The sequence below is a fragment of the Taurulus bubalis genome (genome assembly GCF_910589615.1).
Source record: "Taurulus bubalis genome assembly, chromosome: 4".
Classification (NCBI taxonomy): Eukaryota; Metazoa; Chordata; class Actinopteri; order Perciformes; family Cottidae; genus Taurulus; species Taurulus bubalis.
In genome coordinates this window covers 8,090,244-8,105,521 of record NC_136592.1, presented here as the reverse complement: position 1 = coordinate 8,105,521, position 15,278 = coordinate 8,090,244, and the positions used below count along the sequence as shown (strand labels likewise).

At 41.2% G+C, this 15,278-nt stretch overlaps 1 protein-coding gene across 1 annotated transcript in view; it reads right to left on the bottom strand.

Moving 5' to 3' along the window:
- Positions 1-10,065, bottom strand: part of cdkl5 (cyclin dependent kinase like 5) — a gene marked incomplete at its 3' end in the record, with an annotated part of 28,546 nt that extends 18,481 nt beyond the window's left edge. The window contains exons 1-5 of the mRNA XM_079216726.1: positions 10,023-10,065; positions 7,590-7,624; positions 772-817; positions 558-694; positions 12-132 (exon numbers count right to left, since the gene is read on the bottom strand). Of these exons, the coding sequence (XP_079072852.1) occupies positions 12-132; positions 558-694; positions 772-817; positions 7,590-7,624; positions 10,023-10,059 (376 nt within the window). The 5' untranslated portion in view covers positions 10,060-10,065. The remainder of the gene's footprint in view (positions 1-11; positions 133-557; positions 695-771; positions 818-7,589; positions 7,625-10,022) is intronic.
- Between the last annotated feature and the right edge of the window lie 5,213 nt (positions 10,066-15,278).

Genomic DNA, 15,278 nt, shown 5'->3' with positions numbered 1-15,278 from the left:
AGACCCCTCACCTCTGTGTACTATCTCATTCGTGTGACACCAGTTGATGGCTTTGATGAGCTGGTAGATGTAGCTGCGGACTTTGTCAGGCGGTGCGCCGTTGGGCAGTTCCTCTAATAACTCCAGCATGTTCTGCAAACCACAAGACAGAGCTAGGACGCGTGGCTGCAGGTGTGACTGTTTATACTATCGATTGTATGAGAATGTGCTTTCAAATATGAACGTCGTCCTCGATCATTCTTACAGTGGGGGGATTTCTCTCCTCTTTCCTTCTTTCCTTTTTAAACCCTGACTAAGAGAGTGAGAGTGGACACCATGCTAAAGTGACTGTATTATAATAAACCTGTCAGGAAGTAAGCACTTGGCTGGATACCCTGGCAACACAGTGGGGAATACCATTATTCACCAACTGCATAGTTCATATGTTGCCATGGTGATGCTTTTCTTTTTAATGCTTAACCGAGCAGTCTCATCATCCTGAAACTTGGAGCCTGGATATAGCAGAGCGGAGATAAGAATTCATGTGTGCATGTAGCATGAAACAATGATGAGCTGACCCTCTCGACGTATTCGAAGACGAGGTAGAGTTTCCCCCTCCTGCGAAAAGCCTCCTTCAGCTCCACGATGTTGTCCTGCTTCAGTGTCCGAAGCATCTTCAGCTCCCGAAGCGTCGTTTCCTTGACCTCCTCATTTTCTGTGAGGAAATGAAATAGACAGAGATGATACCGGCGCTCCTCTTTCTCTCCCTCCTCATCTCCCTCTCTCACTCACCTTCGCTGTCTTTGAACTTCTTAATGGCCACCAGCTCATTAGTTTCCTGTGAAGATATGAGGATGTGCGTTGTGTTAGGAAGAAATAAATCAATGTGTCGGGTCAACAAAGCTGCTTTCTGAGATTGATGGCCAGATAGAAGCATTAAAAAAGAAAGTGTTTGTAGAACAAAAGGTGAAAAAGACAAATAAGAGAAACTGTGCAGCTATATCATTTCATTTCCTGCCCACATGAACAAAAAGATTTGGGCTCAAGTTGCCGGCAGTGGCAACGCAAACCGTGCTGTGTGCTCTCTTTTCAATTATTTTACCACAGGGCTTTCACACACAAAACAACTCTAAACTCTTGGCATAGTTAATATGCATCATAGGTTTCCTTCAGCTTCTTGCGGGTTGCTAGTTGACCTTGCTGAATTTTAAAAGCTGCCGTGGATGCAGATTCAGAGATTTGCCGTGGCTTTGTTTCAAAGGCTGTGCTGCAGCTTGAGACATCAAGTATAAAGTGTACTGGAAAACAATAAAAGGGTTTAGGTTTTAGTGCAGCATTTCACGGGTCAAGAACACCCGATATGTGTTTGTACAGGATACTCATAGAATGATAGCACATGTCTTCATATACTCTTTACCAGGATTTCTGATGCCTGCATCCATGCTGGGAGTCGGGGAATTGGGCAAAATGCAGCTAACGTAACCAGAAAGAAATCATGCTTTTACCACTTTCTTTCTACTCATTGTAATATAAATAAATATCATACTTTCCCATGAGATCCTTACCAACAAATTATTATGAAATAATAGAAATCAGACTGGTCTGTGTTCATGCCCAGGGAGAAGCTGCAGAAAAAATATCCTCAGAAGTAAAGCTGAAGGGTCAACGTTTATCTGCCATGTACATATAAAGTAGTCAGAAGCCCGGACTTTGATGAGCTTTGCCAAGAAACTGGGAAGGAAGAAACATCTGATTTAAGGTAAAACTTCTCGATTTGTATGGGTCTTTTTTGCAAGGTCATACATAATCCAAAACAAATGGCGTTGGATGGAGAATGCATCACACACATTGCACTGCAGGCAGGCATGTAACAGCGTGAGCTTCTTCTAATCTAATGTCTGGCCTATTTTGCTGACAAAAGCAGCAATTTTATTCTACTTCAAACTCTAACATGTCACTAGCTAATGTGTCAAACTGGTGTTTAAACTACAGCTGTCCATGTGCATACGGATACTTATGTTTGTATTTTATTTTCCAGCAAGGTGTGTTCATTTCTAAATACTGGGAAGTATTTGCTCACATCGATTAAACGGAAAACCTGTCTGTTTAATCTGAGCGTTGGATGCTGAGGTTGGAGTGGGTGACAACAGCGGTCCAGAGAGAATGAGACCCTCTGTCTCAGTCCTCTGTGTGTTCCTCTATTGTCCTTTTTTTTTTAATGCAGGGTCAGACAACAGAGTCGGCCTCAGTGTCAAAGAGGCCACGCGGTGAGGAGCTGCACGCCACGGCCAGCGCTCCGGCTCACACAAGCCAATTGTTAACACCACTTTAATTAGAGTTGGCTCTACACAGATGTTCACACAAGATATGAATGAAATGAAAGATGGACTTATAGACCTGGAACGTACACTTAATCCTGAGAGTAAAGTTAGTTTCCAGTGAAAGGAAATACGTCTGAATAGCAAACAGGGAGATTTACTGTGTTTACCAAGCAAAAATCATAGCAGGTGACATTTCAAGCTCGTGGCAGCACCTTGTAATGTGCTGATGATGCTTGCACACATGTGTGAAATCTCTGCCCTCGACTGATTTACCTTTTTGAGCCTCTGTTAAGTCAGCACACCTAAAAGAAGAAAAGCAAAAACCCATGTTTTTACTTCACCAACTGCTTGAATAATTCCTCAGTTCTCAAAGAGTCAGTGATGATCAACCACCAGTGATTAAATAGCATCACTTAAGCACTATAATACCGCACTGTGTTAACGTATAGGTCCCGGGAAACGCTGGCTAGCGTGTATTGTCACTCCCAACACACAAATTCAAGATAACACATAAGCCTCCACATACACACACCCACATACGCTAATACAACACTTCCATAAAGTGGCAGAACATTGCACAAACGCCAGCACATGTTGGCTCGGCTAATTAAATGTTCCCATCAAACGCATACTGTACTGTAAAGTATACATAATTTATACAGGGACACACATTCATAATGCATTTCTTTTCTTGGTATTCAATTAGTCTCTTCTGCGTCAACTGGTTGGGTGCCTATGATTCCCTCACACAGGTCGGCTGTCGACTCCTCACAGGGTGACCCATTTACCGTCAGCATAGTCTCCCTATTCAGTACCTTCCTCTGCACCTCCTCCTCTCCATCACACACACACACACACACACACACACACACACACACACACACACACACACACACACACACACACACACACACACACACACACACACACACACACAACACTCTCTGCCACCCTTTTCTCTTTTGCCCTGTATCCAGCTGAGAAAAATAAAATATACTAAAAATAACTGTTCTCTCGCAGCAAAAGCTAAACAGCTTTTATTGCCATGGTCTGAGTCTTTGGCTCTACATGTGAAAATGAAGCCCCTACAAATGTTATATAAGTGGGAAACATGTCACCTCTTAGTGAGTTCGGGCAACAGAAAGGATTTAACGTAACCACACTTTGAGAGCTTGCATCTACATTTTTATGAAATGAGATTCGCCGGCAACCAAATTCACAGTCCAATAAAATGGAAAGAAGATCGAGACGGAAACATGAATTCCTGTTATTGGCTTTTTCCCGAGCATGAAAACATATTGAGGTTCAGCCGCATTATACGCACAGCTTGTCATTTTCTTTAATGATTGAGTTGTCCTACTTGTTGGTTCTTTCTCACAGACTCTTTGCTTTAATTTTCCGCACGGTATTGAGCAATATGACACATCTTCTGGTGCTTTTATGACACAGAATAGAAGTCATAATCAATAACTAGAAGCTTCTGTCTCTTCTGCTCTCGCTCATCAAAAGCAACCGAAGAAAGCTGTCGCATACAAATAACAATCAGCAAGCCAAGTTTTTACTTGCATATGTGTTCCATTCTAAACTAGTGCTGATACAGAGAACATTTGTCTCACAAATGCAGCCTTTTACTGCAAACAAAGTCCTTAATCCATGCAAACACACACACACACACACACACACACACACACACACACATACACACACACTGAGACATCTTCGGAAGACGAGTGGAATGTGACAACAAATTTCAGATGTGGATTGTCCTCTTAGAGTTCCTCTTTTATCTGCCTCTGCTGGGTTTTTAACACTCCTAACCACCATGTTCCACTTACCATGTCATTTTGTTGCTTGTGCCCAGAACACAAGCATTTGCATATTTAGAGTTTCACTCAATGTATATAATTTATGGCTCATTTGAAATTTTCATGAAGCATACAGCGTGGAGAAAACTTGGTCAAGTGCAGTGCCTAAAATGAAAGAAACATGCACAAATGGCATAAGGGACCACAGGGCAAACACCAAGCACCCCCAGTACTCCATAATGAATCAGCCCAGTTTAGTTCATCTGTCATACAATGCAGCGTTTGCTATCAAGCACATCTCCGCAAATTTCACTTTGAATCGAGGGCATGGGAACAACAACGATAGCCAAAAATGTACTCTTTCTTGCTGCTGAATCCTCTCCGTGAAGCACACTAGGGTATGAGCGGCATTGAACATTAAAAAAAAGCCTTTCTCCTCTCTCGTTGACTCTGTCACTCCTCCCACAGTAGTCCTCTCTCGCTCTCCGTGTGGAGTGAGGTGTTTTTCACAAATATATTATGTTCATAAATGTGCTGACAGAAGGAATGATACAAAATTAGACCCGAAACGTGTACTTCTATGCAGTCAATGCAGAACATGTTGCGCATGAACCGTCACCACAGAACCTTTTTGATTCATGGAGCCCACTGTAGTTGGATCCCGTGTAGGGGAGTGAAAGTATTTCCACACGTGAGAAATCTATTCAAGGTACATAGGTCTAAAACATATAAAGAAGTGAAGTGCGGGTCTATTTTTAGAATACAAAGCCACACTTATTTTAGTATCTCTGAACATTGATCTCGTACTATTCAGCCACCACAATCCACCTGAGCTGACATCTGAGCTGAGAACAATGCTGATACACAATCTGAGTGGCCTTCAATTATCACCGTGAGCTCTGAGCAAAAACCTTAACGAGCAGCAGTGCTGCAGGGTGATGTGTGGATGCTTTTCCCCCTCTCTGGCTGCATTCAAGCCGACCAACTTTATTGCTGAGAGGAATGCCTGCAGACAATGCTCAGGGCTTAAAAGGTTCTGAGCAATTACATTTTAATATCAATGCAAATTCAACCATACTCTTTCAACGATACAATACATATAACTCTAGTTTTTGTTATATTATCATTACTATAGACAACTCAATAACTAACTTTCATTTGTTTTATTGATTTAAATGTTGAAAACTAAACCTCAGCCCTTGTTAGCAACTAAAGTATGATACAAATGTATTTACTTCTATTAGGCAGTGTTTCCCAAGCACCTTCCTGCATGAACAAATCCTTTCAGTTTTGCTTTCTTAGAAATAAATTAACTTTTGTAACAGTTATGAATGTTGCTCGATGTGACATTATTTACTTCGCAACTTCTCAAGCTGATGTCTATTATAAGAAAATAGTGCCTCAGGCTTGATGAGGTTAGAATAACGACTGTTATGCTGATGGTTATGGTTTTGGTTCAGCAGTACTCAATGTGAAAATTACAGTTTTTTTATGCTGCTCAGACCCCTCCGTGTGAAGAGTCCCTGAATTATTTTAATTACAACTTTGAGTCTTAAATTAACAAGTCTTCTCTTTCTACAGAACTGCAAAAATAGTCTTAAAATTGTACATTTCTGGTATGGATCTTGAATGTCTACTCATCTGATATATTCACAATATATATTGATGTGAAAAAAACAAACTAGAATATGTATACGCATATGCATTTCATACAGCAATGCAATGTCATGTTGTTGATGAGTCACCAGTAACAGCTTCTTTCATTCAGATTAAACTCAACATGACTTCATTAATGAGGCCTTGAATGCAGGTGATTACAACATTAACCCAGTTATGGCCGATCAGGCCGGGACATCCGTTTGGTGTTTCACTCATAACAATGTTGATGGATTGAACGATGTTTTTAGCCTCTGAGATTTTGCTTTCTAGGTTTATTTTCTCACATACTTTGTGTAGCTTTCTAAAGAAACTGTCTTTGCTCTCTTTAAAACACCACACAAGATTGACAACGTGTCAAAATGCCTCCGTGGAGCAATTGCATTGTAATAATGACACTAGTTTGATTACCAGCCATGACAGGATCTGGTTACCTGGTACTTTCACTGTGTGTGTGTGTGTGTGTGTGTGTGTGTGTGTGTGTGTGTGTGTGTGTGTGTGTGTGTGTGTGTGTGTGTGTGTGTGTGTGTGTGTGTGTGTGTGCGTGTGTGTGTGTGGAAGGCAGAATGTGGTCCTGGAGACACCTACTTTAACGGATAACGGGAACAGCCTCTGACTGAAGTGTTTCTGAGTACCTTTGCCAGGTGTTTTCCAATCTGTCTGTGGACAGTTTGTCTGTGCAAGACGCAGTCATGAAACTTTACAGGTGTGTACCACAGACTTTAAAATAATAAAATTAATTAATATATATATATATTAATATAAGAGCTATATATTCCATGCTGTAAACATGTTTATTTCTGCTGTAAAGTTGGACATTTTAACATCGAAAAGGGATTGACACATGTTTTGCCTAAAGTTGCCATTTGAGGAACTGCATTTTTTTAGCACTTGTGTGCTGTCTTTTATTATTTTGAATGCCAAATGTTATGGTGTGTAGTAGAGATTGAAATGAAGGCCAAGGAAGGGTGGGATTTGAGCAACGGCAATCTAAGTGGGAATCAAGGAAGTGAGGAAGGGGACATTGGACTCTTTACACATCTGGCCGGATTTGGCATCGCAGAAGGTGTGATCCCGTCGCCAGATGATCTCTAGTTCTCTTTAAATTAGCGAACTACGTTTTAAGAAATACTCCTGACACCAGACCATCTGTGAAGTAATGTGTGGAAGCTTTTGGGATTCCACACCATAGATGGAAAAGTCGTTGATAAAATGTACGACAGGGATTTTTAAGATACGGGCAACATGCTTACCTTGAAAATAATTTGAGAGAATTGTGTTAGGTTGTTTCAATTAAACTTGATTTATGGAAAAGTGACCAGCTTATATTAACTGATGTTATATATGTGTAACTGACTGAGTATATTTGCTGACTTTGACTCTAATTTGTTTGAATTCATCATTATTATTATTAATAATTGTCACTGGTTTTCACAGTGTCACAGTACTAATAGGCATGTGTTAATATAATAATATATGCTAAAGGTGGTTATCAAAGTGAAGCAAATTAAATAGCACATAAGAGCTATTTGGATGATTAACAGACTTTTTTCTTTTAGCTCTTTTTCAAAGTTAAGTTGAAAATAACCAACTTGAGCATTCGAAACGTGTCTTTGCTTGATAAACACACACTGCAAGAAGAGGACGATACAACAGTATTTTAGTGTTTCCCAGAGTGTATTAGAAGTAGAGGAAGATAACTAATATATTAAATCTTGTATTCTTCATCATCGTCTGATTTTATTATTGAAACATATAGACGTCATACTTATGATGAACCATACATATTTTTTTTACAAATGAGCAGAAAGGAGAAAGGCTGTCTTACCTTGTGCCTGCACTTAAGCACCACTCCATACGCTCCTGGACCGAGAAATGGAGAGAAAGACACAAAAGGTCAACATCTTAATTACTGTTTTGGTTTCACCTCGAACAAACAAGGTCATAAAAAAACAGTGCAGTAGGTGAGAACCACCAGAAACAACCGCTAATAGGTGAGGCGGAGGATTACGTACTCCCTCCCACACACACACACACACACACACACACACACACACACACACACACACACACACACACACACACACACACACACACACACACCTTTAGCTCACTACCATTACTAAGAACACCATGTTCTCGGTTGGTTATTCATATTACAGATGTCGGGTCGTTGAGGTTTTTTAGGAATGTCAGCCAGACTTGAAGTTAATTATTTAATTTACAAACTGCTTTGGTTGCCATTCAAATCACACGATCAACCTCATAAGCTCCGGTTCCAGTTTAAATGTTTAATTGAAGCGTGGACAAACAAATCGTCATACGTGAATAAATCTAACAGCAATAACATCAATATAAAGTAGAGTAATTTTTTTCAGGAGACTGCATTGTCTGTTGAGTTGAGAAATATTCAAACATACAAATGTGAATTAACAATGGTAAAAAAATATTTTCATTAGCATGTGCCTACTATTTGAACAATAAAAAAAAAACGCTTGAGCTTTAAATGTCTCGTCATTTAATTGCAGTTCTCGTGAGTCTAACTCTTTGATTTATGTATCCTGACGAGCACCAATGTAGTTCACAGTTAGTGAGAATTATCAACAGAACAATAAACACTCGGTTACTCTGTCTTCTCACATTAGAGTGAAGCCAGGGATACATGCTAGTCCAACGCACTGAAACGAGTAGAATGACGCTGCAGACTGAAATAAATCATTCCTGCTTGGTTTGATGTGTGAAGGACTGTGTGTGTGTGTGTGTGTGTGTGTGTGTGTGTGTGTGTGTGTGTGTGTGTGTGTGTGTGTGTGTGTGTGTGTGTGTGTGTGCGTGTGTGTGCAGCTAGACTTTAGCTTGAATAGTATCCTCATTTATTATATTTTATGACCAGCCATCAATGCTGTCAATGGAGCAAGAGTTGATTCTCCTGCATAACACACACAGTTTCCCCGTGATAATTTTTTTAATTCTGGTTAGAAAATAAATAAATATATATATATATATATATATATATATATATATATATATATATATATATATATATATATATATATATATCTAAATATATATATATATATATATATATATATATATATATATATATATAAATATATATATATATATATATATATATATATAAATATATATATATATATATATATATATATATATATATATTTTTTTTTTTTTTACTTGACCATGGCTTAAAAGTGTTCTAAATATACTCATAGAGTGAGATAAAAAATTGTGATATCTTATTTTCTGTCTTTAAATTACTGATACTCTACACCAAATTTCCCCTTGGGGATTAATAAAGTATATATTCATTCATTCCTTCATTCGGTCACATTCACGCGAGTGTACACAGCAAAGCTGTGAAGGCAGACGAATTGGCGTGGTGACGTTTTGTAGTCTCATTTAGCCACTTGTTGGCGACCGCCTTTTGTTTTTAAACCAAAAACCCGTTCAAGAAAACAAAATGCTACTTTACAAAAATGCTAATTTACAGGTTTTTGGACATATTCCTTCAGCACTCTATTATCAACAGATTGATAATGTGTGGAGCTGGCACAGCACTGTTGAGATAAATCTGGCTATGAGACACTACATTGATGGTAACTTAACCGTGCTTGAAAACAACAAAAACAACTGGAAATAATTAGGGGATAAAAACAGTATTTCTGTGAAACACTCAGAGCAGCAGAGGGTTGAGCATGACATGACTGTTATTGCACTGATACAATGAGTGCTATGGAAACGTACACTATCAAGAAAACAGGCAACAACAGGGTTTCATCAACAGCAAATTAATCAGGAAACGGGGGGACTTCTTAACAAAATCTGAGATATCTAAGATATAAAACAGGGAAATGTTGAAGAAATGTATAAGCCTGTTTCAGATAAAGGCCTGGTTCTCTCAGCAGTCGAGGTAACTAAAGGCCCTGGAAACTATTTGCGAATATATGGTAAACAAATGACTAATGCTGTCGTTTTCTTCGTGAGGACAGTCTTGAAGGATTACATGCTTCCCTATTAGAAACGTCTGCCAGCTCTCAGGCTCACAAGCCCCTTCAAATACCCTCTGTGTCGAAAAATGAAACAAGACCTGACAACTGTGCAGGTTTCAGCTGCACAATACAAACTGATATAAGACCCCGAACCCCTTGAAAACACACAGTATGACCTCATCTGATCACCAGGATCAGAGTTAAGGCTTCATGCAGTAAAGGCCTGTGCGCTGTAGAAAAAATAAAACACCCACCTTCTCCCACAATGCCAAGGACTTCAAACTTATTCATCACATCACCAAGGGTGGGGGCTCCTCCAGCAGGTGAAATGAGCTGCTCGGGGGTTTTAGCGAGGAGACTCCTGCTTCGACCGGCAGCTGACGGAGTTAACTGTAGAGTCCAGGAGAAACGTTGTCTGACCACACTCCATCTTCACAACCTGCTTCTCTCTCCCTCACTCTACAGCTCTCTTCCTGCCCTACGTGCTTTGCTATGTCAGTTTTCTTTTTTTTTATGGATTTGACTCAAGTAGCTTCAGTTGTCTTCGAACACCCTTTATTCCATGTCTTGAGGCAGTTCGTCGAGCGCTTACATCCAAACCTCCACACGGTCGAACCTGCAGGACCAGAGACACACACAAAAAGAAGAAGAGAAGCAAGGTTTTCAAACATGCTGTCAGAGGGTCACTCCAAGGTCCAACTTCCCATCATGCCTTGCACAGGCAGTGGCATGCTGGTGGTATTCCTGGCACAGATGGTGGCTAACTAGGGCATGTGCATGTACAGAAAGGCAGCTTTTCCTTGAGGACACATTTAAATCATGGATGACTTAAGCATGACTTCCACATACATTCCTCCTATTTCATCAGCCACACATTCAATATGGAGGATGCTGCAATTCTGACAGTCTATGGTGGATGTACAGTATAATGTAGCACTGATAAGCCATGCTTAGCTCAGGTCTAACTTACTGGTTCGCTGTCAGTCAGTTGGACCACCACTTTGGTCCAGACTAAAATATCTCAGCATCCTTTTGACTGGATTGTCGTACAATTTTGTACCAAAACCTATGGTGCCAAGAGGATGAATCCTATATCTTATTCAGTAAAATATCTCAACATCTCTGAGATGGGTTGGCAAAATATTTGGGACAAACATGCATTGTTCTTATATGATGAATTCTACTGGTTTTGGTGATTCAGCTTTTCCAACCAGCAGGTTGGCAATTTATGTTATTTGAGACAAATCTCAGCAACTACATTTGGTACAGACATGCATGTTTCCCTCATGGTGAATGTCAATCCCCCATCAGCCTCAACTGCACTTTGTGTTTTGTGCTAACAGAGTACTGCAGGGGTGACATATTTTTCTAGGCCAACCCCGAAAGTTAGCATCACAATGGTTCCCTCGAAAAAAATGGATATTATAATATTTTACATGGTAGAACCAAACTTTAAGATATCTTTATCATGTTAACCACAGACCGTATTTCTGGCATCCAACCAAAAACACAATTACAAAACCATTGACTTCAAGACGAGGGAACAGGAAGTGCAAACAATGCTAAATAATTTACTGGTTTCGGACTCATTACTTTGGCACTGTATTAGCAAATATTAGCATGCTAACACACACAACTAAAATGGTTAACATGGTAACATTGCAGCTGCTCAGCATCCGCATGTTAGCATGCATGTTCATGAGAGCATGTTTGCATGCAGATGCCAGCATTTAGCTGGAAACATGGCTACAACTATTGGATGGACTGCCATGGATTTTGTTGTTCTTTTCACTTCGGTAATCCCCTGACTTTTAACCCGCCATCATTCGGTCAAAATCTCCTCCAACACTGTGGTTTGTGAGCAAATACCTGCAAAGCAAAGGGCATTCCCATCCGCCGCAGCAGCACTTTGTGTTCAACCCACTGTATAATTACCCAGAGCTCCCTGTTGCTGCCACATTCAAGATGCTGAACTGGATGGGTTGAAATGTGCGATGATTAAACCGTCTCACGACTTAAATGTAGGGGTCAAATGTAGCCCCATACTTTCCTTTTCCCCATTGAGAGCATGTTCTACATACACGATGAAGTGTTTTGTTGGACGAAGAAAAAAACACTTTTATAACACAATTATATCCTAAGGCTTGTCACACATCCAGAACTTGACCACGATTATGAAATGCCTCTTTTGTAATGCGAATGCTTTTGGACTGGAACCATCAAAGCTTCTCACAGTATCAGCCCAACCTGGTTTGTTTAACACTTGATTTATTCAGCAGTGCAACAACACTTTAATGTTGATTTGGCTCATGTGCCTGTGTGGGCGTTTTCCTATGCAGTGTGCACTCCACACACACCGCGAAGTCTTTCCAGGGGAGGTGATGAGGTGGATGTTGAGGCCATGGTCATTTCAGGGATATGGTGATGCCACTGGGGAGTGATTAGATCCATATTGTATCTTGTCTGAATAGACCCTGCACCTGGAGCAGCCGATGGATTATTGCCTGCACTCGAAGATTTTTTTTTTTCCTAGAAAATGGGTTCAGCACAGAGAAGCTTTATTGATAAGCTGATGCTCCTTCTTGCAGCCATCAGGCAGACCGCTGCTGGTACACGGACATAAGGTGGAGAGACGTCAGGGAAGTCCAGAGAACCCTGACAGAACGGACTGGACCATTAATCTATCCTTTTTTTTTTTTTTTTTTACAACACACGCCTGTTGGAGTCTCGCAATGCAAAGAGAAAGCACGGGAATGGTTGAGTTCGGGAGAGTGATTTTAATAGGCTGGTGCGTGCGTCCGCGCGCACGAGAATATGTGTGTGCGCGTGTATATATGAGGTGTGTGTGAGAGCGAGAGAGATAGAGAGAGCGAGGGAGGGAGAGAAAAGATAGTAATGCTGCTCTCTCTGCATCGAAACTGCGTCTCTCTCTCTTTCTCTCTCTCTCTCCTCGCTGCGTTGCGGAGCGCACCACCATTCCGTCGCTGTCCACGCGTTTCTCAGCCTACACAGCGACCAGTGCAAACAGCATAACGTAGTTCACGGAGCATGTTCACGGCAGTGTTGCACAACAAGACCAGCAAACAGCGTTTACCCATACAGCCATAATTAGACATCGTGATAAGCACGCATAAATACAAATACAAAATTTGAAACAATCCACAATCCGTCCATCAATAAAAGCCCTTTTTACCTGCAGGTGTGATGTGTCGCCAGTGTGGGGTGAGACTGCTCGATCCGTGCAGCACACAGCATCATGCCCATGAGAATGGTGATGTGGGAAGGCGAAGAAACATCATGTGGAGCGACAGAGAGAGAGAGAGAGAGAGAGAGAGAGAGAGAGAGAGAGAGAGAGAGAGAGAGAGAGAGAGAGAGAGAGAGAGAGAGAGAGAGAGACCCGGGCCTGTGCGTCGTGACACGATCAAATGTCCTACTCACTCAATCCCTGGATGGAGCCGAGACCGAATCCGCAGGCATAGCCCCGATGACGGGGTCTCCATGTACCGTCAAACAGTTCTTCGGAGGCTCCGTGTTCATAGCCTCAGTATCAGCTGGTTATAGCAGCAAAAAAAGGAAAGAAAATCGTCATTCCTCTGAGCGACGCTGCGTGCAGCCAATAGAAGCGCGTTCCGGCAGTCGTTTAACACCCAGGAGCTGTGGTGAAATACAACTTTGGCGTGGGAAAAAAAATCCAGCTCATCGTTTGTTAAATCAGAAACACGCCTGATATTGTTCTCCCTGTTGTACTAGCACATATTCCACGCGGTCGTCTCCTGACATTGCTACTGCATCAGTCCATGTTGTGTCACTGGTTCAGCATCTCCCTGCAGCTCGTCTCTCTGCCTCCTACACCTCCCCTCCACCACGCCACTAATTGGCAAATCAGTGCGAATTCACTGGATTCACAATGTATTTCAGAATGAGCAGGTATTGTGGATATTGTACACATGATATGCTGCAAAAACACCTTCTTCTTCTTCTTCTTCTTCTTCTTCTTCTTCTTCTTCTTCTTCTTCTTCTTCTGTCCAACAGTCAGAGATGGAGGACCATAAATACCTCATTATAAGTAAGTAAGTGTGTCATATAACTAATACAAATATCTGTAATACAAGTACATAATTATGTTCTTATCAAAAAGTCTTCTCATTATATTGCCCTTTGAATACTGTTATGAAATTATTTTATGACTGGGGCGTTAGAGCTTTTTCATGCTTGTTGAGGGGGAGGAAACAGGCTCTTTATATAGCTTACTGTATAGACTGAGCTTTTAATCCATCATAAACTACTTACTATTTGTTCTAAAACAGGGCATTGTAAACGTAGCATTAAAGACTCAAGTTAAGGTGCAATACGCTTTCACGAGTACATGATGGTACAGTGACTCATCATTACTGATTACTGTGTGATGTGTTATCGACAGAAATAAAGAGACATTTTGCATTTAACTCCACAGTCAGTTTAACATATAAGATCAATGTTATTGGTCCAAGGGAAATTCGATTTTTTTTTTACTTTACTTTACTTTTTTTTAATAAAAGTACACTTTACTTAAATGAAAGCTCATGTGAGATTGTAAATAAGCAAACATAAAGTAGTTCAAAGTAACTCCACCTCTGCCAGCTGCTTAAGCTTCATGTCAATATTCATAATCTATGAAGTAATATATAATTATTCTGCATAATGAATACTTTAAAGTACAAATTACTGATAATAATTGTGTACTTCACCCAAAGAAAAATACAGGACTTTTGGAACAGAATAAGTTCACACTGTGGTGTTTGTACACAAATGGGAATCGTGTGCCTTTTTTCATTTAGTGACGTTTCCCCTTCATTAGCAGCATCTCTCTGCTGAGTTCTCCTGCATGAAACACAGGAAACAACACAGTCGGTGTTTCTGTTTTCGTTTCCACACCCCATGCAGTTTATTATCCCAACCCAACATGAAACAATATCCGTCTCAATAAAACGACTAATTATCAATTTCCCACTCCTCTGTCTGATTTTTTTTCTTCTCCCACCTCCAGTGGTAAAATGTGAATTACAGCACTGCGTGGTGGACATGCGCGGAGCTGCAGCGAATATGGCGGCTCGCATCCGATAGAAAGTGAGGATTCTCCCATCAAAACACCCGGTTCAAACGGTTGGTATACGGCTCGTGTCTCGTTATTCGTCTCGTGGGCTGCCAGGGACGGGTTTCTCTCTCGTAGGCGACGAAAAGCGGCGCTCCTTCCCGCTGTGCGTCCCCGCAGCGTTGCGTTTGCGGAGCGTGTTTATCGTGTTCCGTGCAGCGGAGAGCTCGGTGCGTACAGTAGCGACATTGACCCCCCTCCCTCCCGTCCCACACTCCCCTGTCTGTTTACTGGATTCCTGCAGAGGGTTACTGCAGCTAAAACCAGTCGGTTATGGTCCTGCAGCCTCGTGTTGTCGCCCGTCGTGGCACCGTAACGGTAGCGGTGTGTGTTTGGCCCGCACGGTGCTCACGGTCCCGCCCACAGCACCGTGACCATA